Consider the following 24,992-nt stretch of genomic DNA (forward strand, 5'->3'; position numbering starts at 1 on the left):
AGAGAGCAATTTACAGTAACAGAGTTTAACCACGCCACATCTGGTTTCCATTAAGACAACACTTCCAATGTGACTGGATGGCAGCTTTTTTTTTTCCTCTCTCTGCAGCTGCTAGGACACAGCAAGCTGGGAACCATTTGAGCTGGTTTCTGTTGTTGTTGATGTTTTTCTGTCATTTCTTTCCCGGATTAACTTATTTCTTCATTTCTTCAAGGAAAAACAACATGACTTACTGGGTGATTTACTGAGACTCAGGTGTAGCTGCTGCAGAGTGGTGCAGAGAGAGTTGCACACTGGGACAGACATGTGCATCTCAATTAATGCCATGTGGTCAAGCGTCTGCTGTAACTCAGGTACCCTGATAACCAGGAAAAATATTAACACAAGCCACAGCAGCAGCAGCAGCAGCAGCAGCAGCAGAGCACCACCAAGGCAGGTAGGGTTCACCAGAACAGTTATCAGTTATTATCTCTTTTGGCTTTCCTTCTCTATCTCTATTTCCAGGAAGTCCAGCCTGGGCCAGTAAATTCCTAAAAGTTAAACCCCATTGATTTACAGGCCTACCTCTGGCACATGGTGTGCTGCCTTTCTGGAGGACTAGGTGGAAACCTGCAACTTATTAAAGTGATCATTTTCAAGCTTTTTTTTTTTTTTTACACATAGCCCCAAAAGCTCCTTCTTGCTCCCTCTCTCCAGATGGGCCTCACTCTGCAAGCATCTGGAAGTTAAAGCCTTATTTTCTTTGCTCAAAAACTTCGGCCACGTGTGCTACCCTGAAGGTGAACCCTCAGAGATGTTCCCTTACTTAGTCTCCTTATCCATGCTTTTCCCAGCAGTGTCACTAGACTGAAAGAGCTTCAAACCCCACAGGTGGTGCCATTAATTCCCTTTTGTTGGACCGCCTCGTGGCTAAAGGAAGATGAAAGTAGGCTCTGCAAAATGCGCACAAGTTAATTGAAAACCCTGGCATGGTCGCCTGTATTGCGCAACACGTCAGCCTCTGGGGACTTTTTGGGATGACACCTGCATTTCTGTGCAGCACAACAGGAAGACGAGGGGGGCAAAGAGGAGACGAGAGCCAGATACAAGTCACCACGCAGGACATCCTGGGCAACACTGTGGGAGGGCAAACACTCGCAGCGGTAGGAGGGAGAGAAATGGGTTCGGGCGCCTGTCGTCTTGTTTAGGTGGGATGTTACAAGTCAAGGAAATCGAGTGTAGGGGAAACTGTTCACACTTTTCTTTTTCTGGATGCCCAGTGGCAAAGAGAAGCAGCAGGAAACACAGCAGGCCTTCTGTGAGTCAGGGAGGAATATTTTTTATCGTAGTGAGGCTTCTCCAGGCTTTTCAATAACTGCCGCAAATTAGTTTCAACTATTTACCAGTTAATTAGCAAGTAAGCTATTTTGCTGTTAACACATTGCAAAAGCAAACGTTAGCACAGAGTATCTTGTCAGCACTTTATTGACGACGCCTTTGAAGATGACATGCTTTCCTCGTTACTTTTTAATTGACTACAACTCCCGAGCTCATTATCATCTGTCTCCAACTAATAATGTCATCAGCCTTCTCCTACAGAGCACAAGAACAAGAAGGTTTCAACAAAATCAAATCCTGTCCCCACAGTCCCTCAGGTCCTCTGCTCTGTCTTCACTCATCTCTGCAGAGCGCCAGAGGAACCAAAACTGGGACAAACAGTAGGAAGCCGATAGGAAACATCTTGCATGTACATCCAGGTCTGCATCTCAACATTCTCTTCCTCTGACATGTAAACAGAAGTGAGTTGGGAATAGAACCAGGCGTAAAAGGAAAAGTCCTTCAATGATGCCATCAGAGCCATACCAGCTCTGCTACTCTCCCTTTTTTTTTCCAAAAGCAAACCTCTTTTTGGCTTCTGCGTCCAGTTTTAGAAAGAATCCTTTTTTTCCAATCGGAGCTTGTGTTGTTTTGAGAAATGGGGATACTGACAAATAGTGATGATCTGTCATCCTGTCTTTCCTGAGCCTAGGTTTGTCTTTCAGAAGTGGCCTGGAAAATGAAATGCACAAAAAAAAGAAAAAAAAAAGAAAATAAGTCCTCTCATAAAATGTAAGATGGACGACTCTGAGAGTCATAGCTTAACACAGCTGGTGGAGTGGATCTGGGTCTGTGCTCAAGAAAAACATCAAGAGTTCTAGCAGTTCATGTCCATGTGGTGCCAAGCATGACACAAAGGCCATTTGTTTTTCACATGCAAAACTCACATCTCGTATGGTAAACTCATGATATTTCATCTCATAACTGACAAAACAAACATTTTTCACTCAATCTTCATGACTGATTTCACTTGAGCAAGTATTAAAAACGAACGAAAACATAAACATCACCCCATTTTCATCACAGAGATGGAAACAAAAAAGCGAGAAGCCCTCTGGGCCTTGAATTTGGTGCTGTATTTCCTCTAATTCTACGTCTCAAGTTTCACTTGGTTCCAGCCATCCTGCATAGACACCACAGCGAGACATAGACACCAGTGAAAGAGCCTGAAATCTTAATGAACAATGTCTCCACTGCTGCTCCACCCACCAACCACCAACATAAGCAACTTCAGGAAAGACCCTCACCACAGTACAAGTAGTCTGTGGTCACTTCATCAAGCCGCTGCTGGCTCCTCCTTCTGTTCCAGCCCCAAACCCCCCGACCTTTACTTTTTATGATTGGTTATTTGAGCCAGAGCCCAATGAAACTGTACATGTTCCACAGCCAGAGCGGAGCAGAGCGACCAAAACCCCCGAGCTGGAGGACTGCAGTCGAATCTGCTCCAAATTACTTGCACGGCTGCAGAGCACATGGGGTTGAAAGACTTATATAAGCCTGTGGTAGGAATATTCAACCCGTGTCACCTTCTTTTGAATTCCCTGTGCTCTTTGTCTTTTTCATCACGACCATTTTAGCATCACAAATAGACGCTCGGGGAGTAGACAAAGGTCATTTTTTACATCTACTTAACTTTCACAAAGGAAACCTTGTCAGTGGTGTATAAAAAGTGAATAAACAGAAGTTCCAGGGACATTATGCAACATTTTACACAGAAGTAAAAGTCAGTTTTCCTACATAGCACCACTGCCACCCGCATGATTGACAAGTTAATGCAGAAACACCACAGCAATGCCTACGTATCACCAAAAGTCACCAAAACTAAAACAAAGCAAACAGCCACCTCTGCAGCTTCCTCCAACTAAACTGTAAACTACAGGCTGCTGCTATCCTCCAACCATCAGCTCATCATGCAGCTCAATAGAGCGGATTGTAGCTTTAACTAGAGGAAATGGTCAGCATTAAAACAGAGGTAGTGTAGCACTACTTTGGCTGATAATCAAACTTTGAAGCCGATCTTGCTGCAAGCATTTTCCATCATTGATCTGTCTGTTTACTGCTGGTGAAGAGGTGTAGCCCATACCAGGGAACTCAGATACATTAAAATCAGCTCTTGTATCATATCTGTACAGTATGTACCACATTTCATGGCAATCCATTTAATAGTTGTTGAGATATTTCACTCAAAACCTCACGCCAGCCTCATGGTGGGGCAAGAGGAAAAGTCAGAGATTGACTGTCGGCTTCATCCTCTGTGGACCTCGTATGGCTGCACAGGATTTTGTGCCAAACCACCTTGTAGACATTGAGATATTTCATTGGTTAAGTGAAAGCCTCTGATGCTACTTAAAGGATCACCAGTCAGCTTCATCCTCTGGGGACCATGACTGTCTCCACAAAATTTCACGGCAATCCATCAGATCAATAGATGTACTGAGACATTTCAGTCTGGCTTCAAAGGGTAGCACAAACACAGACATCAGGCTGTGATGTCACTTAAATAACACACAACTGGTGTGTGGCCGTCGGGTATAAACTTGTCAAGAAAAATTGTGGCCTGCACAAGACAACATACAGACACAGGGTACCCTGTGTGGTGTCACAATAAATCTTTAAAATGTCCAGGCACTGGGGGATCAAATTAACACAAACGCCTCATACCTCACTTCCACTTTTCTGCTTCTACCTCATCCCTTTGTGTCTCTGGTCAGTGTCATCTCCAACCAAAACATATCCAGTAGCCCGGCTGAGCCCGAGTCCTCTCCTGGACAAACAGATGGTAAGTCAGCCAGACCTCCAGCTGTCAGACAAGAGACGGGTTTGCTGCTCGACCAGACAAAAAAAAAAAAAAAAAAAAAAATGGGTCACCATTATACCGCTGATAGCTGAAACAGGAGCAGGTCAGACACGTTTTTCAAGGGCGAGATGCTATTTTCCACTAATGACGATCTCATATGAGGACACAGAAGAAAAACAAAGAGGTTTCAGGGAGGCACAGTTGTGTTACTTTCATATGCAACTCATGAGACCAATATATGTAAATAACAGCACATATAACAATGGTGCGGCGCTTTCAGGAATACTTGGAGAAGGACAAAGGAAAGTTCAGTCTGCAGTCAGAGAGACTTCCTGGCGATTTTTGGTTGCCAGAGCAGATGTGAGGTCAGGCGTCCAAACCAGGTGGCTGAGATTTACTCTGATAGTCCATCATATCTTGCCTTCCTCACAGATGTGTTTTTATGCTTTAAATGGTGCCAGGGCCTCCTTAATCAAAAAGCCTTCATTCACAAGTCACAGTCAATGAGTGCAAAATAGCACGAGGGTGATTTTACAGCTCCCGTGAGGGAAAGAAATGAGGAGTTTGTTCCCAAAACAGCACGCTTCGATGTACAGCAGTTAATCATTTCATGGCTATAAATGTACGGAGTATCGGGTCTATAAAAGTGTCAGTTTGTCAACAAGTATGAACACCCTGTTGATGTGCAGGAGTCTTAAATTTGGTGCTATTATTCAATCTGTAAAATGTCTGTTTATCCAAACTCTGCAGATCTTCCACTGCACGCATGAAAAGAGTGAGTCAGAATGAGGATCAGTTCATGAAATCATCTTTAGTTAATCATGTCCCCTGTTATCAGTGGACCATTACATCCTCATACACATATAGGCGAAACATGCAGGAAAGCATCAACAACCCGCTGGAGCCCCTCACATCTGCTTCACCTGATTAACTTCACTGACAGGACATGAAAGCTGACTCACGCCATCACACACAGGATGTCACACAGTTGTATGGACTGCAGCCACCTCGCCGCCACGTTTCATTGGCTTGACTCACTCTGTGGCCCAAACGCACAACAGGAGATGAATCCAGAACTTGGATTGAGTCTGAACGGCTTAATGAAAATCAAACACAACAGAGGCGGAGGAGGAGGAGGAGGAGGAGGAGGAGAGCACTGAGGAAACAGCAGACCTACTCCCAGCGACTTCCTCTGCAATGAGGAGCGCAGCTTTTCTGAGTCACACTCTCTTGATAGTAGCTGGAGAAGTTTTCAAAGTCAAGCCAAAGATGCCAAAAAGCCCAGTCAGGCCGGAAAAATGCAGCAAGTGCATATAATGGTGACACAATGCTTCACGTGAGCAAGTGTTTTAATTCACTCGCTGATAAGAATCAGGTGTTATGTCCTCGTCTGCAGACTTAAAATAGTCTGTCCACTTGTTGATGAGCAGAGAGGCGATTTTATTGTTAGGGTGTGTTAGCTGGAGGTCCCTTCATGATCAAGAAAGCAGCAAACATCGAGCTCTGTTCACAAATCTGAGAAAAATAATAATGAACTGTGACATGCACACTTTCACACCCTGTGATGGAAAGTAACTAAGTACTTTCACTCAAGTCCTGCGCCTAATGTTAATGTATGTGTATTTTACTTGAGTATTTCCACATAATTCTACTTAATACTTCAACTCCACAACATTTATTTGACAGCTAGGCTTACATTTACTTTGCAGATTTTTCATATAAATCATGTTGTTGTCTTCTAAAATATGACATATTGTTACGGATCAAACTATGCAACCATCTAAAAGAAGTTTAGCTGGATCTCAACCAGCTGCAAAATTTAAATGCTGTCTGCGTATTGAGGGACCAGTAATAAGAAAACTTTGCAACACATAATACTGTAATGGCACAGAATCACAGGAGCCACCCTGCGTAATGAGTACTTGAAGTACATTTTGCTGCTAATACTTAGATTTAGGGTTGGTACTCTTCCTTCAGCAGTGGTGGAGGTAATATCCAGTTCTTTTACTTATCTAAAAGTAGCCAGACTGCAATACAAAAACACTCCATGGCAAGGTTAAAAATGTCACTTAAGTAAAAGTAATGTCACCAAAATGTCCTTGAAGTATCAGGCAGTTTGCATAAAACAGAAAAATGACCGTTGAGCATGACGTATGTTTATATATTAAATAACTAGAATATCATTGCTGATGAACTAATATGTAAGTAACATTTGTATACAGATCATTTTAACTATTTTGTCTGCTTTGTTTGGTGTTTTGATCAGATATTTCAATCTTAATTGTAATGCAGCAGAAGCATAAACTGGCAAAAAGTGGAAATAATGAAGTAAAGTATTTACAGTACGTGAATAAATGAATTTCTAGACCTTTCTACCAGAATTTTAAACGCAGGACTTTTACTACTACTGGAGCAGATTTAACATTGTTGCATGTCTTCTTTTAGTAAATGATCTGAGGTTTTCTTCCACTGTTCATTACTATGCAACATGCGCGAAGTACCATCTATTAGAATGACTTATATAACCGAGCTGTAGTCTCCCTGTAGAGCCCTTCCTCCAATGTTAATGTCAGAATGCGCTAAATTTTTCCTAACATTCATATAAGTACCTACAAACTCCCGATGGACGACTACAGTCGCACTGGGGGTCCCTAAAGGGAAAGTTTTTCGTCTCAATTCTGGGGGCTGCACTATTTTCCATAACAGCTTATTCCCACACACACGGCAGCATACACACCTTCAAATCTATATACAGAGTCTGTTGACCAGTAACATGTTTGAGCATCATTGTCTTTGGCTTTCCAATAAACCGTAAAAAGCTCCGTAACAAACCGCTTTGAAATTTGTCTTCACTGCGCTTTTACTCACCTTCGCCGGCCAAGACCTCCCGGATGATCTGTCGCTCAATAATACTGAAGTTACACTTCCCAAGGACGAAAGTGAGGAGGAAAAAGGGCGTTTGTCTGAAGGGATCACACACTTAGAAAAATCTTGAAGCGGTGTAAACACTGACAAGAGTGCGAGGAAAGAGGCAGAGCAGTCGCATCCAGCGGGGGAGGGTCCTCAAGTGGAGCCAGAGGAGCTGGAAAAACTGTGACAGCGAGGAGGAGAGAGGAGAGGAGAGGAGAGGAGAGGAGAGGAGAGGAGGGATGGGGCCGAGAGGAGGTTGAGAGAGGTCAAGGAGGAGAAACAAAGTTATTTTTTTTGTCTTCTGCAGTCCGCCAGACCTTGATGTGTAAGTGTGTGTGTGTGTGTGTGTGTGTGTGTGTGTGTGTGTGTGTGTGTGTGTGTTTAGGAATTTCTGAGGGGACAAATGGTCCAGTGGGACAGAAACTGATGGAAAACAGGAGCTTTGGTCTTACAGGTGGAAAAATATGGCTGATTTAACGTCTGTGGAGACAGATGGAGAGAGAGATTAGAGGCAATTTTCTGTCCATTAGATTTTAATATTTCTTACGTACAAGTACAAATGATGACCTAATGGTGCCTGCAACAAAAGCAGGGTGTTTGCAAAAAAAATATTTAAGGAATATTTAATATTAAAGTAGCAATGTTTTGGAAAATATGCTTATTTCCTCTTTCCGAGAGAAAGCGAGCAAGCGTTCAGAAGATTGATCCCACTCTCATATAAGTCTATACATTAAAGATGAAGCTACAGCCACCAGCTGGTTAGCTTAGCTTAGCACAGAAACTGTAAACAGGGGGAAAGAGCTAGCCAAAGATAAAGATAAATAAATAAATGATAATAATCTGCCTCAGCATCTCTAAAGCTCACTAATTACCACATTATATCATGTTTGTTTAACACATTAAAACAACAGTTTGCGTTTTCTCGTGGGGTTGTGTGCCAGACTGTTTTTTGGACGGGAGCAGTGACTTCCTGGAGTGTCTGCTGGTTGCCTGGCAACTGCTGCCTATAGCCTCATATTGAGGAATAACCATGAGGGAGGTGTCGATCATCTCATCTAACTCTCAGCAACACAGCAATTAGTCTTATTTCCCAAGATGTCAAACTACTCCTTGAATGGAGATCAATGTTTTAAGAAGGTGAACAGGTTCATGACCACATGTCACTGAAGTCTAGTCAGAAGCTGTTTGAAATGTTCACCAACATCTGCATGTTATTGATATTTTTCTGCATTTCCTTCTTAATTTTAAGGGGAAATTGATAACACATTATGAGATTTAGCTCTAACTACACTGTATATATCTAGCACATAGCTAAACTACGTGGACATCAGAACTTTACGCCCATTTGTGACTGTTTGGCGTCTGCTGCACCAGCCGTCACTCTTCTGGGAAGGCTTTCTCCAGATTTTGGAAACTGGCTGCAGAGACTGAACCACAAGAGCATCAGTGAGGTGTTTCTGTGTGGACTTGCATGGTGGAACTGTCATGATGAAACAGGAAATAACCTTTCTCTCCAAACTGTTGTCACAATGTTGAAAGTCTAAAATATATTTGTATGCGAAGCTTTACCTTAATTGAAGCTATAAAAACTCCTTCTCTTTATCACTCACACACTTTTCCTCTCACACGCACTTCACTGACAGCTGTGTAATAACCTCCTGTGGGATAACTGTCAGTCAGCCTTTGCAGTCGGAGGGCTTCCTCCCAAACACTAGGCCAGCCGTGATAACCAGCCTGTTCAGGACGGATATCCGCCCCCCCACCCCCCCTGCTGAGTGCTGACACAAATAAACAGCTCATGGATGGAGCCCTGGTGGAGCAAACATCCTCACTGCACGGAAACCAGGAGCAGGGGTAAATAAGATTGTTTCCTGGACACCACATAGGCGCTGACCAACAGCCCCAGGACATGGAGACGGGGTGCCATCCTTTTAGTGTTGCTTTCAGTTGTCCTCATAAGGTCAGCAAAGGTATCATTTAACAATCCAGGACAAACATCACTCCTAACATCTAAATCTTTTTTTATTCATCCTGGAAACTCCTGACAGACTAAACAGTGGAAAACACTGTTAAAAGAAACGATTCGACGTTCAGGAGACATTTAAAGGAAAGTGGTGTTCTTGCATCTTTTTTCTCTCATTGTTTAGGAGGCACAGAGCCTGAACCTGTTGTCAGTTAGGTGTAATAATGTCTGAAGTCATGAACTGGCCTTTGGAATCTCATCAAGGCAAATCCTGAATCCTGCAAGCTATTTGTTGAATAATGCATCCGTCTGATTTGTTATGATCAGAGAAGAGTGCAGCCATTTGATCAGTTTTCCTTCTACATGCAGGTCTAAAACAGAACAACTCCCTTATTAACAGTAATTTTTGCATATGGCTCATTTAATGTGTTTCAGGAACTCATACTGTTGTTGTAAACAGCTTTACATGTTGGCACCTGGGATGTTTTGAGAGGATGACTTGACTATTTCTGGTGTGAAATACTGCCATCTGCTGACACTCTGGTGATTTATGGCTACTGCATCCTGCTCTGATCCGCATCTGGGGCAGTCAAAAAAAAACTCATGCTGTGCAGATAAACTTTTTTCAGACGTGCAGGTCTTTATTTTAAATACTAGTGGAAATCCTAACATTTTAAAAGACACCAGAAGTATCAAGATGAAAATGTTTCCGAAATGATGCACCAAACTGTCCAAAATACAAAGTACAGTTTTCATGTACTTTACCTGATTATGTCCATTTTAAGATATGATATTTCTCCATGACACAGAGACATGTTGTAAATTTGTCTGATTTAGTTACTTTTTACATGAAAATTGTACACAGAAAAACTATAATGACCGATACGGGCCGGTCTGCTGTCTAATGAGTACTTTTACATTTGATTCTTTTCGTGCTTTTTATTGTTAATACTTCTACATTTTTACGTGTACTAAAGTATTTTTACAGAATGATTTTGCTACTTTTATTTAAGTAAATAAATACTTCGTCCACAAATGGATTTTACATTAGGGTATGCAAATAATCCATCTGTTGGCTTCTATTATTACAGCGCAATGACGGAATACTTTATAAGGTACACAGATATATAAATGCCTCAAACGGGATTTTAACATGGGTATAAATTAATAGATGACGCTTATTTGTCTCCTGTTATTCTGCAGGAGCTTCCGGTGCGCTGATTGGACGCGTCTGCTCTACTGCAAAACGACACCGAGAAGAAGAAAAAGGAGGCGGTAACATAGTGACGTATTTCCGGTGTCATGTCAGCCTTCGCCTGGCGCCGCATGTGTAGCGCCGGTTGTTGCATTTAGTTTTGTATTTTTCCTCCCCCCACGCCGTCTGGAGGTCTTAGTTATGCAGTTTTAACGAAACAAGACGTCGAGAGGTACGTTGGGTTTTTATTTCTGTTGTGTTAGCGTTGTTTGTCAAACGTTAGCTTGTCGACAGGCTGCTAATGCAGGCCAACTTTATGCTTTTATGCTAGCTGTTAGCATCGACTTAGTCCTGTCAATGCTGGAGAAGACAGACCTGTGGTGGACTGTTAATATGGCGTAAACCTTTGACTTGACTGTTGACATGATGAAAGTGACCAGACCAGCGTGTGTGTTTTGAATGGAACCACAAAGGAAGTTTAGCAGCAGGTCAAAAGTACTGAAATAAAAGAGTACTCACTCCTCACAAACTTCACCATTACACTTAAAGTCAAAATGCAGAAGTAGCCACAGTGGTATAAATGTGGGATATAACGTTAGTGTTTCAGGGACGTAATGGTAAATTTGACTGATACTAATGTAAATAAACGTAAAAGTAACCATTTAGTCCACAAACTGCTTGTGACCCATCAGCAGTGTCTTCCACATAGATGTTGCTTGATGCATGTCTTAAACATCTAACCAGTTGGCCAAAAACTACATTGTCCTTAGATTCATTATAGTTAGATGTCAGTATGTACCGCACTTTACCAGCTACAGTCTATTTTACCTTTAGTTCAGAAACGAACACTCAGTTTCCTGCAAAAATGCCTGTTTTGGGTGCACACATTTGAAGATGTTGCTGTGTTGCATAAGAAACAGAAAAACAAAACGACTCAGATTTGTTAGTTTCAGCAGTCAGTTGTTCTGCCTAATATTCTGCGTGCTGTCCTTAAAACAGATGGCAGAGGTTGTGCAGGAGAAGAGTCGTGGCTTGAAGTTTGCAGAGCAGCAACTCCTGCGTCACGGCTGGGAACACGGTAAGATACTCAGATCTCTCGTGTTCAACAGTTGAACTGCTGCAGTGTGTCAGATGCAGATTTCTCATTCAGTCCGATGTGTCTGCAGGCAAAGGGCTGGGGCGAGCCGAGAATGGCATATCAGAAGCCATCAAGGTCAAAGTGAAATGCGACAAAGGAGGGGTGAGTGACATTTCGCTTCATGCAGCATTTGCTCTCATTTTAATGGATGAATGTTGTGCAGCTATCAGGGCCGGGCTCGTTTTGTCATGTGTTAGAGATCAGCCCACTCCTTTCCTTTAAAGCGGTGCACTTTTCGCCCTTCGCCCTTCGCTCAAAGCCCAAACCCAGTCTCAGCCCGACTGTGGTACGTTTAGTTCAGCTCACTGAAGACAAGCCACCCGCCGCTTTGATTTTGGTGCACATCTGTTTGTGCTGTGGTTGTGGTACTTGTCCTTAGAGCAGCCAAAGAGAACAAGAGAGTCACATCTCAGCAACTTTCACATTTATATACCAAACAAAAACAACTTACGATACACATCATATATTGAATAAATCTGTATATTTATTATTGGTAGTAGTGGTAGTAGTAGTAGTCTCATAAGGCATTTTTTTATGTTTTTCAGTTAAATTATTTTTAAAGTTCAATGAATGCATGATGTTTCCAAAGTCAATAAGTGATCATATCTAAATTAACATGAGCTCAGTGTTGACCTATTGGTCAACAATCATGATTGTAACGTTTGCCATAATCAAGCCGCCAACATGTGTCTCCTCTCTACCAGGTGGGTCATAAGGAAGGGGAGCAGTTCACCTTCCACTGGTGGGATCATGTCTTCAACAAGGCCTCTTCCAGTCTGCAGGTGGAATCTGATCAGGTATGCTCACAAAGCTGAAGAGTCAGTCAGAGACGGCCACATATCACCTGCACTAAGCGAAGCACCCAGACGATAGTTTACGTTAGTGTATAAAAAAGTCATTTGAAGTACACGTTTACTTTTTGTGCTTAATTTAAAGTGTGGTTGACATACTTTTAAAGTGTACTCCTAAATAGATCTCATTAAGTTCTATTTAAATTAATTAAAAATGAATATACTAATTCTGCAATACTTAAAGTGGTATTTCAAAGTACTTATAAAAAGTGTTCTTTATTGTAAGTGTGTTATGAATTGTACTTAAGTGTACTTTTAAAAAGGATACTAAATGACAATACTTTCAATAGTAATGACGTGTACTTTTGAATAGTATTCTCATTTTCAAGTCCTGTGTAATACACTATTTGCATGTTTATTAGTCAAGTGTTACCAGCAGATTCATGACTGTGAAAACTGATTCAGCTCTTCTTGTGAATGTAGCTGCACTGAGGAGCAGCTTGGTGGCTCAAAGCAGCAACTCAGCAGCATGCAAATATGGAAACTACATTCAGATACTTAAACTGACTTTTCAGTCACTTTGAACTTCAGCCTCATTTTTTTTCTAACAACACTTCAGCAGCTGATCACACAGATTTGATCCTCCTCTCTTAATGAGTGAAATCAGCTGGTTTAGTGTTTGACAGACGGTCAAGTGTTTTCTGGTTTTCTGTGTGATCCAGACCGGTATTCATTTGAAGAAGACTGTGGAGGAGGATGAAGAGGATGGGATGATCTCCAATAAAAAGCCAAGGAAAGCCACGCTGGCTAAAGCCAAACTTTATGGATGTTTTGTCAAGGTATTTGTTTCTTATTTACTGGATAAATATCACTGGATGTTTGACAGTGAGGCTCTATGGCACAAAGGAAAAAGCTATACCAAGATGAGGCTAACAGAGAATTCTTGTTAGGATCAGTTCAGTGTTGGTCTGAGTCTTATCGTGGGCTTTGTTGACAGTAAGGAAACAAAGCAGAACACCAGACTTATCCTTTCATAGTTCAAATAAACTGCTACAAACGTGCTGAAAAACATTCATTTGAGAACCTGCAGCACCAAATTTCTGGACATTTTTTGTATTTTCAAATATGACTGTTTGCAGTTTGAGCTGTCAGTGTGTTTGTTTTCATTTCCATGTTTCTCTCTCAGTCAGCCACACTGCTGTCAGGTCAGGAGCAGCCAGAGCCAAAGGCTTCCAACACAGACAGCAGCAGCAGCAGCTCAGGGGAGGAGGAGGAGGAGGAGGACCAGAAATTGGATCTGTCCAGTGCCATCAAGTGAGAACTTCATCTCATGCAGCCTTTGTTCAGATTTGTAATTATTTATCTCAAAAGCTGCGTAACAGTCTATCACTGTCACCAGGACTACAACTACAGCACTTGTACTGTTCCCATCTTGTTCCTGATGTATCATCATGGTTTCGTTTCAAATCTGATGTCGTTAACTGCTTTGATTTATCTGCAGAAGCACTTAGTAACTCGGATTTCATCAGTGCAATACAATCTAAGTTATTCATTGATACTCGACAGGCTTTCTGACGCTGATCTCATGAAGGCTTGTGGAGGACGCACGGCTCACAAGTAAGTTCATTCAGAGTTTCACTAAAAGTTCTTATTACTGTTTGAATGGAAAAAGGTTGCTTAAAAAAACAGTTTTTAGTAAAAATCACAAAACAAAGAATGAAGTATATCATAATATTTCAAACTAAGTCAATTTAGGATCATATCTCAAGCATACATTTCAAATCGTCTGCTCCTGTTTTTAATTCCTGATCTTATATTTATTACCTTGTCTGTCCTAATTATGTTAATTGTGTGCTGCTACCTTGGCCAGGGCTCACTTGCAAAAGAGATGTCTATCTCAGTGTGATTTTTTTTTTTTTAATCCCCGGTTAATTAAAGGTGAAATAAAAATTTAAAAAAAGGATCTAATATCTGAACAGAAATAGGAATCAAGAACCGGAAGTGTTTAGAACTGGTGCATTGCATAACAGTCGCTAACCTGTGACTTCCTTTAACGAAGAAAGATAACAGTGCAAGCTGTAATGTCTGTCAAATGATAATTTCGAGTAGAGGGGAAGCACCAGCAGTATGCTCAAACATATTTCTATCCAACATTGGCTTTAATTCAAGGAGTGCCACGTATGTGACACATCCCAACCGAGCAGCACGACCATAAGCATCCTGTGTTATAACATTAGTGCCATGCAGGCAGGCTCGGCAGATTGTTTCTCCCATTTCATCCATCTAGATGATGGCAGACAGACTGTTGTCATAGCTAGCTCTTAATTTACTGCCCACTTGACTAAAATTGATCAGGAATCAACGTGTGAATTGGTAAAGAATGGACATATAAGCAGAATTGCTAATGGCTGATAATTCCCATCCCTCTTTCTAGAGGAGCCCGGCACGGCTTGACCATGAGCGCCAAGTTAGCCAGGCTAGAGCAGCAGGAGGCTGAGTTCATGGCTAAGTATGGCAAGAAGAGCGAACCTACACAAGCTTCTCCAGTTTGTGTAACGCAGACTCCACCAACCTCCCAGTCAGCTGACCAGACACAGGAGGAGGCCTCTCAGAGAAAAAAGAAGAAAAAGAAGAGATCGGCTCAGAGCATTAATGAGCTTGATGGTGACGAAGTGTCTGAATCTCGTGAAACAGATGCTAAACGTAAAAAGAAGAAAAAGAAAGCCAGTGAGGACACTGAGGAAATAAGTGATGCAGGGAGTGATGTGATCTGTGCAGAAAACGGCGAAGATGATTCTCACAAAGCAAAGAGGAAACGTAAAAAGAAGAAAAACGATTCAGAGCAGAATGAAGGAGGAGCGCCATCGCCTGCAGCAGAGAGTCCAGAGGAGACTGCTGAGCTGCACACTGTCAAAAAGGTGAAGAAGAAGAAGAAGAAGAAGAAAAAGTCCTCCAAACACCACAGCGAACCTGCAGAGGAAGAGGAGAGTAACATCACAGAGTCCAGCCAATCAGAGCCGGTCCAGGACTGTGTTCCAAAAACCAAGAAGAGAAAAGCTGTGGTTCTATTGGAGGAAGCAGAAGTTACAGAGGAAAAGCAGAAAAGGAAAAAGAGTAAACAGGACACACTTACTACAGATGACAATGTAAATGAGGAGACACTTCCTCCAAAGAAGAAGAAAAAGAAGAAGTCCAAAGAGTAGAGTTTTTATAAGACACACTTTGATAACATTGATAACAGGTTTATCTTGGCTGACTGGGGAAGTTAGCAGTACCTTGAATTGGCTCTGGTCAGGCAGAAAGTTAAAAATGACTCATTTCTTTAACATTCAAGCAAGATTTCCATCTTTTACGGTTTCAAGATAACAAAATAGGAAAAGGGCCTGCAGTAAAAGTTTGGGCACTCTGCACGGTCAGTGTGTAGTAACACCCTCTGTAGCAAGTATCACAGCTTCTAAATGCTTTCTGTAGCCAGCTGAGAGTCCTTCAGTTCTTGTTGGGGGGGTTTCGGCCATTCTTCCTACAAAAGGCTTCTAGCACTGTGGGATTCTTGGGCAGTGTTGCCTGCACTGCTCTTTTGAAGTCTATCACAGATGTTGGTCTGTGTTTAGGTCGGGGGGACTGTGAGGGACACGGCAAAACCTTCAGCTCGCGCCTCTGAAGGTAGTCCATTGTGGATTTTAAGGTGTGTTTACGATCTTGCTTACAATGTTGAAAAGAATTTTTCATCTTTACCTTCATGCCATTTAGAAGTCAGTTCATCTTCTGCTGACTGAATTTTTCACAGTAACAGAAACTTAAACCAGCGGTGGCCGGATGTCTTCATGCCGCCGTATGTGCCAGACTTTATGGAGGCTGTGCTCTCTGATTTGACAGGTTTTCCTCTGATTGGAGAATCATCTTTAATGAGTAATTCAGCAACAGTTGTTTGCAGGTTGGGACATGTTGCCAAATTACCAGAGCTGGTGCCAATTAAAGTTGCCTGTGTTGACCATTTCATGTGGATCATGTGGACCATTTCATGCATTTTAATGGAAAATGTGAAAAGTTCAGTGGAGTTCTTGCATCATGGATGGAAGGTGTTCTTATTTTATTGACTTTATTGACTTGGAACTCAACAAATATGAAACTACTGGTGTTACATGAAATTCAGAACATTATATGCGAATTAAATTGATCTGACACATGAAACATTTCTGTGATTCTTTCAGGTGAACAGAATTTAGATTTCTTATTGTCTTTGGAGCCGATAAAAAAAATCGTTCTCAAACTTCAACATTTCTTTGAACTAATCCTATTTAAAAAAGGTCACACTGTTAAACATCTAGAGGACATTTAGTCTCTATTATACTACAACTCCAAAGAAAAAACGGCACTGAAAACAGCACAAAGACAATATATTTAATGTTTGACCTCATCAGCTTCATTGATTTCTGTGAGTATCTGCTTATTCTGAATTCTGATGCAGTAAAATGTTTCAAACAAGTTGGGACAGGAACAACTTAAGACTGGGAAAGATGTGGAATGCTCCAAAAACACCTGTTTGGAACATTCCACAGGTAAACAGGCTCATTGGTAACAGGTGATAGTATCATGACTGGGTATGAAAGGGGCATCCTGGAAAGGCTCAGTCATTCACAAGCGAGGATGGAGCGAGGTTCACCACTTTGTGAACACATGATTGGATGAAGGATGTTACTACATGAGCTCAGGAACGCTTCGTTAAACCGCTGACAAATGATTACATTCTTACATTATTTACCTTTTACACAGTGCAACGACTTTGGAATCAGGGTTGAAAAACTCTGTTTGACTCTTATACCCAGAAAACACCAGACAATACTCTGTGTTGTAACGATTTATCTTCGTAAAATCTCTACCACCTGTGAAGTTTGTGACAGGAAGGACATGAGATGTCTCAACACTAGCTTGCAACACATGTGACTCAACTGATGCAATGAATGCATGCATGTTCCTGGATGTAATGTGACCTCATGACAGCGCTGTGCATGTTCCATAATAGCTTTTGTCTGACTGCCAACACATAATGGTAAACTTCCAGCTTAATGTGAAGGAGTTTTCCAGTGGTGGCTTCAGTACAGTGAGCATGTAACAGAAGAGGTGTACATCATTGATTCATTTTCATATAATATCACTGTGAGGCAGGATTCCCTTTAATGCCTATTATTTCAGAAGAAAGTCCTAATTTTATTTATATAGCAGAATTTATACTATAGATACAGCTCAAAGTGTTTTACACCAAAAAAAAAAAAAAAAATACAGAACAGAAAATAGACAATAGAATGATAAGAAAAACTGCAAATAAAAAATAATAGCATTAAAAAAGGAGAGACACAAAACAGATGATACTAAAATATGGCACTGAAATTTAGGTGAAAATGAAAAGTCAAGGAGCTTTAAAATACTCCATGTCGAACTGAAACTTTTTTTTTTGTTTTGTTTTTTTTGTTTTTTTTTTGCACAATCCATTTGACACACTGGTCATCATGTGACATCAGTAATCTCTTGAACATTGCTGCAACTCAGCCACAGAAACGCAACCAGGTGCACGTGTTGCATAAGTGCATTTTGAAGTTTGAAGTTTGACATCAGCAGCCGTTACAGGCCTTGGTTCCTCTTATGAGAGTGAATACCTACAACTGCAGGAGGTACTGTGTGTTTTGTCATCATTTCTATGGTTTTCTCAACTGAAAAAAAAACACATTTGACATAAAAAAAGTAGCTAATAAAATACATAATCATAGAACTTTAGAAACAATAGTACAGATAGACGCTTACATCATCGTCAGGCTGTTTCAGGAAAATTGTCATATTATTATTTAACTTTTGAATTCTCTTATTTTCCAAATGTAGTGATGCAGTTTTGGAAAGGCAATTTTGCACGAAACAAGAAAACATACAGCGCTGACTAATTAGACTTTATCAGAACTTCATGCTCACAGATGAACTTGTTGTTCATGGTACACTCTGCTGGGTCCCAGTTGGCCGAGACGTTCCTCCCAGGGATCATCAGTGCACATGGACCAGTAGCCCCAAGTCTCTCCTCCATCCAGTAGCTTCAATTACAGAACATGAATACCAATACCCTTAATAATGCAGCTAATAAAGCGCAACAAATGAAGTGTGACAAACTAAAAAAAGCCTGGTAGGACATACAAGTAATGAGAGTAAAATGTGGAAAAATGACAATGTGTTTATGAAGTTTTCATTATTTTTGAGCATTTCTCATCAATATTGGCTAAAGCTTGAGACTGAAAGAATCAATTTAAAAATAATAATAAAAATAAATTACTAAATTCAAGTTGTTCAATCACTAAAAGTTGGGACGTACTCGTAAAATAGGCAGGTACTTAAAAGTAAAAATACCACAATGTACAATGACTTACAAGTAAATATGTTGCATTCACAACTTTAAATAAGTAAAACTACTTGTATGTAATGTACTGTGGGAAAGGCTGTCTTACCTTAGAGTGTCGTTATGTCCATCAACCCAGACCCAGTTATTGGCACCAAATTCTTTTAACCCCAACCAGAATCCATGAAACTTGTCAAAGTAGGACTTGATGTTATTACTGATGAATTCCTGTAAATCGCACAGATCATCAAAAACATGCAGATCAGGCATTTAAAACACTATCTCCCAATCCCAAAATTACCAGAAGCTTTTTTCTTTTGCATTTTGGACCATTAACATAATGTGAATGTATTGTTTTTGTTTGCTCGATCCTCTGAATCGTCACATAGTCTTGAAATCTGAACTGAAACACAATTAAAAACTTTTAAAGTAACTCTGACTTGATGGTGTTGGAGCTCACCTGCTCTTGTTGACTGTTAATAACAACCAGATCTGCAGATGTGTCTTGGCAATACTTTCGGCTCGCTCCCCAACTCCTCCAAGAACTTTCCTTGTAAAACAGGTAGCACTTTTCCTGGAACGCAATCCAGTTTTTCTTACATGGATTACAGTCGAGAAGGACACTTGGGCCAGCTGTGTCACAAAATGTGCAAATACAGACATGAATATAGAAAAAAAAATAATCAAGGATTAAAAATTGCATCTACATTAGCGGAATGACTGCACCAATGTCAGTCAGTCAGTTCACCACTTCGGTCCAGAATGAAATATCTCAACAACTGTCGGGTGGATTGCTTTGAAATTTGAGGAGGCCTACAAACTTTGATGATTTGGTGATCCCAAACTTTTCCTCGACCAGCATATCAAAGATTTAATTTAGATAACTCAATCTAAGTTTGATTGACACAACAATTGGTACAGACACTAGCGGTTCCTGGACAATGTGTCCTTATCATAGATAGGACAAGAAATGGACAGAACTGAAAAGTGAAGGCAACGCCAGAGCACCTTAAGTACAGCCTCACAGCCACAGCATGGCTGTAGATGCTTGTTCTTATTTAGAAACACAAGCACCAATAAAGTCTTAAAATCAGACAGTGGCAACCAAATGCCATACATTTCTTCAGCAGCAGTTGTTTTGAGTTGACCGTTCGATAGCTGGTACGTAACCGTCACTGTCACGGCTCCTGACATTGTTACAGCTCAAACATCTTGGCTTAGTTAATCGTCCTTTGTCTACTCCTGTCTACTCCTCCAAATGTCAAATGGAGCATTTTTATGATTGTTGATTTGGTTGAAATTAGTTCAGTTTTCTGCTAACCAAGCTAACAATTACCAACTGCTAGCCTGAAGCTAGCATGTTGCTAATGGAGCATTCTAAGTAAATGAACTCATGTTTTCTGATGGGCCAGCAAACAGTTATGTATTGTACTCTTGTGGACTGTGTATGTTTACAGGATTGTTTACTTCCTACGTGGACACGTTTGTCTATCACGTGGGATTTTGCTTCCACCTGCCACCCACCACTACACCTTTGACAGTTCATTTTTCTTATTACTGAAGCTTATCAGTTCATGTTGACCTTTTGTTTATTGACAGAAGCTCATCTCTTTCTCATTTGTAATGCCTGCTATTTAATTTTTGTACGCAGTACAGTTTTCACAGTTCTACAATTGCTTCCAGAAAAGACTTCAAATGCTAACTGCCAACAGCCTTTACTGGAAGTGTGCTATCCCGTTGCATAGCTGTGCAGCTACAGGCATAGTGAGGATAGAAGGTGTACGGTCAGCATAGCAAGACGGACTTACTCTTCTTTGGGCAGTATTCATTTACTGGAAAGTTGTTAAATGTCAGAATGACTCCCAACGTCCAGTTGAGATCCTTTGTCTCTTTCTCTAAGTTGCTCCTGTCCACGATCAGCTTCTCATTTTGTGCTATGAGGTTGCTGAGGTCTGCTTTCTGCCGGTTCATTGCCACGCTGACTGTGATGAGAATGAGAATGAGACAGAACATCAGTCAATCAGCGGATGCATGTGGTGTTATTGTGGAGTATTATTTTCCATACGCCTGCTTGTCTACTATGACCTTTCCAGACTGACTTCCTACCTACAGTAACAATACTTTTACATGTGTTAGCCTTTTAAAAACACTCCAGCATCCAAAAATTGAAAGTTGGTTGCTGTGCAGCGTCCATAAGTTGCAGTATGTTGTGAGAAAATGACCAAGCAGATGTAGATGCAGTTAACGTGGTTCTAGCATGCTCCAACCGTTAGTTTCTTGCTTGAAAAAGGTCGCTCCTTAGCCATCAGCTCTCTGATGTCAGATTGTCCTTAAACACAGCAGCAGGTAGAGCTTTGAAATGGTTCCTGCTCATTGCTGCATTACTCTGTGACCAAACTAAACGATAAGATAATCTGTCTTAAGCAACATTCAGATCTCTGCAAAACAACCGTCAGAAAATCCATTTAAAAATGCATAGTATACTATTTGGAAAGGTGTGATTTTTTTCAGATACTTACAGTTATGCCAGTAGAAATTGGTAGCAATAAGGTTGAATCTAGTGAAATAATACAATTAATGGTAAAGGCATACTCTGGTAGTTCTGAATCAATAGTTTCAAAACCGGGGAATTAACACAAACTATATCAAGGACAGGTGGGAGGCGTAAATAAATGAAAAAAATATCAGGTCGTAAATGATTACAGATTGATCCACCACAGATTGACTTTCCTCATGAGATTAAAATATGACCTATACATTGCAAGATGGGCAAGATGGAGCAGGCTCTGATCAGAATAAGGAGTGTGATTTCCCTCTCCTCAGTCTTTATTTATTTTTAAAGTGCCATTTACTTCACTAATATGGTCGGCATGGTCATGCAAGCCCTCTGGCAAGCTACTTCGTACTGTATAAAGAACCTCTGTCCATCAGCTGTGATACAGTATTTGAATATTCTTCATTTCATGGTGCTAGGCAGCAATGTGCTGTGCTGGTGCTGTTGTTGTCTGTGTTATGTTGTTTATGTTTCCTGTCATTGAAAAAGCAATAAAAATTAAGCAACTAAAAATAAAAATGCATAGTAGTGCCAAATTGGATCATAATATAGATCAAACCAACCAAAAAGTAAACCAAACAAAACTGCAAATCAGAAATAAAAAGTGAAATCCATACGGAAATGGCAGAAAGCAGGCCCGGTTCAGAGAAGGCTGAACATACATGTTTGTTTTCTGTTGGTAGAGGACGTCCCACACTGACTCTGTCTGTGAGCTGCTATGATTGTTAAATGAAAAGTTCTGGGTGTGTTGAAATGAAACTCACTGTAGATGATGGCGCTGATGCTAACCACCAGGAGGACGCAGAGGATCCCCAAACACACAGGCAACACACGAAAGTGAGAGCGTGCAGCTGCTTGACCATCTGCTTGTAATGAGAAAGCTCATATTGAAATCATGGTTGCGATTATGATCAAGGCATTCATTGTTTTGGTAGCATGGAAAATGTATTGTCATTTTGGACTGTACCACACTCAATGCTCAGCTTTTTCTCTTTTCCTTTGGGGTTAGATGACTGAAGTGAACCACTGAACATCTGTGAGTTATGAAACTCTGAAAGTAAAAACGCCGTGTTAAAAAAAAAAAAAAAAAATCAGACTTTTACAAACAAACTGTGTTTACTATTAATGGTTTTTCAGTGGTGAACCTCGCTCCATCCTCGCTGGTGAATGACTGAGCCTTTCCAGGATGCCCCTTTCATACCCAATCATGATACTCTCACCTGTTACCAATGAACCTGTTTACCTGTGGAATGTTCCAAACAGGTGTTTTTGGAACATTCCACATCTTTCCCAGTCTTTGAAACGTGTTGCTACATCGGATTCAGAATAAGCAGATATTTCCAAAAAATCAATGAGGCTGATGCAGTCAAACTTTAAATATATTGTCTTTGTGCTGTTTTCAACTGAGCACATGTCAAAAAGGATTAGCAAATTTTCCAATTCTGTTTTATTTATGTTTTATACAGCATCCAAACTTTTTTTGGAGTCAGTGTTTTGTTGCTTTAATCACTTCTATAATGGTGCTTGGAGCTTTCCAAGTAAATTTGGCAAAATAATTTTTCCCAAAACTCAAGTTAGATGTTATGAAAAATTTCCAAAAAGGACCAAAAAAAAGCCAGTTAGGTTTTCTTTCAATAATAATGATTCATCATCAATATTAAGTGAATTTGTGCTTTTTCTGTAAGTAAAGGATATTGTGGGGTTTATAATGTTGCATACTTTGCAAATAAAACCCTCCACAGATTGTATAACTTACCTGACGCAGTAGTCGTGGGCCCTTTAGGTTTTACATCAGCATAAATCGTCTGGTCCTCTTTTTTCTCTGGATGAATAACAACATGGAGAAATGATGAGATAACTGAATTAATAGTGATTATTTTTCACAACATCAATGAGTGACGTTATATGGGACTGAGTCTGATGCAGACAACTTCCTGTTGAAACAGGAAGTGATCATTTGTGTAAACTAAGTGTTACTGGATCAGAGGGGTTTCTGTTTTTTTAAAATCTGCTTTAATATCACAGTTTTTTCTGCACTGATTTGAAGGGTTCTGCCAACTGTGGTCTAAGACTGAAGGACTGAAAATGCTGTGACGCAGGAATCAAAACATCAAATGCATTTCCTCAAACCTTCAACGATTTGTGGTTCTCTTCTCGCTTCAGCTCACTTTACACACAGCCATCACATTAGACAGCTCGGTCTGCAAAAAACACTTAACAGGTGCAGATTTCTTTTGAGAAGCTTCCGAGCACATCCAGAATATGAACAGTCCCTCTCTCTTAATGAAAGTCAGATGTTTTTTCTGCATATTACTCTAAACTTTAAATCCCACATCTCATGTACATGTTGCACTCACTGAGTGTAAACGACAGGGAGGACATGGAGCAGCAGAGAGGCTGCCTGAATATCTGATTTCCTTTAGACAGCCTCTTTACTGCTCTACTTACTGAGCCAACACCTTCTGAAACATGCATTTGCTGTTTTACTAACTACAGTTTTGGTGTTTGAGTCACATTTTGGAAAAATGGGCCTTTTGTTGGCAGAAACATGTGGTCACGGCACATGGACATTTTCTTACGTGACACTTTCAAACCAATGAATTTGAACTGGAGGTACCTTTAATGCCTGCACCACATCCACCATTGTTCTCATTCGGCAAGAACAAATATGCAACCTACTTAACATTAGATTAAGGCGGGAAAACTACGAGGGGAGGTTTAGGAAAAGATCATGGCTAAGTGCTTCCTTCAAACAATGAACAATGACTCTTTGTTTCAGACTGGAACCTAATTAGTTTGAAAGTCGTGCTGAGTGTCACAAATTAATTGAACATTTTGGGACTATTTCAACAATCTGCCCTGACTCCAGGCTGTTTGTTATCACTGCATCAGAACTGTTGAGAAAAACTGTAATTACAGGAAACTGTGATGTGGAGAAAGATGGTGTTAACCTGGTGTATAACAGAGAGCCCTTAAAAAGGTGTTAAATAGTCCAAAAATATCAGAAAACTTTGCTTAATTTAAAAAAGCCACTTACCTTTTGGAGGTGGGCCACCATTTTTAAAAACCACAGAGGCATAATTGATTTCTTCCTCCATCCTTAAACGTCACCTGTACTTGCTTGAGCGCAGGGAACGAGAGCTGGCGTTAACACACTGATGCCGTTGCCTGACAGGTGTAGCTGAGCTGAGTGCTTTGGTGAACACATGAGAGGTTCCTCTTCCTCCTTCACAAACTGCAGCTGGTGAGTTTGCATAATGACACGTTTTTACTGGACAACCTAAACCAGTGATGCTGAAGGTGCGGTGAAGCTTTGTGGTCATGGATTACACAAGATGACTGTTTTTTCTTGTCTCAGACATACAGCTGCTTGTGTAATTAATAACACTCTATTATGACAGAGGAACACATTTCAGCACGACACAGACCTCAGCCGTTTAACCTGTCAGGTTTATTTCTGATGGCTTAAAAGACGTTTGGATTTCAAGTGAAGGGTTGTCATTGTACTGTCTTTATCATCATTGGTAAGACTAATAGTGAATCAGTATGTGTTACCGTGCTATTAAATGTCTAGCCTGTAGGATTTAGGGGATATATGGCAGAAATTTGTTTGTATTCACAGCTTTGTTTTCATTAATGTATTATCACCAGAGCTCTTATCTACAGGCGGAGCGGGTCCTCTTCTACAGAGTCCGCCATGCTTCTACAGTAGCCCAGAACAGACAAACCAAACACTGCCTCTAGGGGGCGCCTTTCTTGTTTTTCACATTTTTAACAGCCACTGTCGGGGGAGAATGAGGCGAGGGGTATTCAGTTGGTTGCAATCTCCACCGTCACCACTAGAAGCCACTAAATCCTTCAGATTATTGTCAACAAACACCATAAAAAAGCTAAAACCTACATGAGCTTGTT

At 40.7% G+C, this 24,992-nt stretch overlaps 3 protein-coding genes across 5 annotated transcripts in view; 1 reads left to right on the top strand and 2 right to left on the bottom strand.

The window, feature by feature from the left end:
- pear1 (platelet endothelial aggregation receptor 1) overlaps positions 1-7,152 on the bottom strand; it is a 49,006-nt gene extending 41,854 nt beyond the window's left edge. Inside the window, exon 1 of the mRNA XM_076737695.1 lies at positions 7,022-7,152. The gene's annotated coding sequence lies outside the window, so the exon portion shown is untranslated. The remainder of the gene's footprint in view (positions 1-7,021) is intronic.
- A 3,148-nt stretch (positions 7,153-10,300) lies between these two features.
- On the top strand, positions 10,301-16,332 carry gpatch4 (G patch domain containing 4). Its single transcript, XM_076736207.1, has 8 exons — positions 10,301-10,453; positions 11,221-11,299; positions 11,388-11,461; positions 12,064-12,156; positions 12,873-12,989; positions 13,337-13,464; positions 13,717-13,767; positions 14,585-16,332. The coding sequence occupies exons 2-8, from the start codon at positions 11,221-11,223 to the stop codon at positions 15,351-15,353; spliced, it is 1,311 nt and encodes a 436-aa protein (XP_076592322.1). The 5' UTR covers positions 10,301-10,453; the 3' UTR covers positions 15,354-16,332.
- Positions 16,333-18,077: 1,745 nt separating this feature from the next.
- On the bottom strand, positions 18,078-24,262 carry LOC143325094 (C-type lectin domain family 4 member A-like). Of its 3 annotated transcripts, XM_076737987.1 has the most exons (8): positions 24,118-24,262; positions 22,837-22,902; positions 22,048-22,131; positions 21,845-21,943; positions 20,335-20,508; positions 18,987-19,159; positions 18,636-18,754; positions 18,078-18,227 (listed from the first exon to the last, which is right to left on the bottom strand). In XM_076737987.1, the coding sequence occupies exons 1-8, from the start codon at positions 24,176-24,178 to the stop codon at positions 18,080-18,082; spliced, it is 924 nt and encodes a 307-aa protein (XP_076594102.1). In that variant the 5' UTR covers positions 24,179-24,262; the 3' UTR covers positions 18,078-18,079. The 3 variants fall into 3 exon arrangements, with proteins under 3 accessions (XP_076594102.1, XP_076594104.1, XP_076594103.1); XM_076737989.1 differs by lacking the exon at positions 22,048-22,131; XM_076737988.1 differs by lacking the exon at positions 22,048-22,131 and having other exon boundaries at positions 21,845-21,946.
- Positions 24,263-24,992: the final 730 nt, after the last annotated feature.

This window comes from Chaetodon auriga, chromosome 8, assembly GCF_051107435.1.
Source record: "Chaetodon auriga isolate fChaAug3 chromosome 8, fChaAug3.hap1, whole genome shotgun sequence".
In the NCBI taxonomy this organism is placed as follows: Eukaryota; Metazoa; Chordata; class Actinopteri; order Chaetodontiformes; family Chaetodontidae; genus Chaetodon; species Chaetodon auriga.

Excerpts from the sequence above, each read along its gene's own strand:
- gpatch4 (XM_076736207.1), top strand. The coding sequence starts at position 11,221 with ATGGCAGAGGTTGTGCAGGAGAAGAGTCGTGGCTTGAAGTTTGCAGAG. Across the intron at positions 11,300-11,387 it reads GCGTCACGGCTGGGAACACG|GCAAAGGGCTGGGGCGAGCC; the intron begins GTAAGATACTCA and ends ATGTGTCTGCAG. Across the intron at positions 12,157-12,872 it reads TGCAGGTGGAATCTGATCAG|ACCGGTATTCATTTGAAGAA; the intron begins GTATGCTCACAA and ends TGTGTGATCCAG.
- LOC143325094 (XM_076737987.1), bottom strand. The coding sequence starts at position 24,178 with ATGGAGGAAGAAATCAATTATGCCTCTGTGGTTTTTAAAAATGGTGGC. Across the intron at positions 18,755-18,986 it reads TTAACAGTCAACAAGAGCAG|GAATTCATCAGTAATAACAT; the intron begins GTGAGCTCCAAC and ends TGCGATTTACAG. Across the intron at positions 18,228-18,635 it reads GGACATAACGACACTCTAAG|CTACTGGATGGAGGAGAGAC; the intron begins GTAAGACAGCCT and ends CTGTAATTGAAG.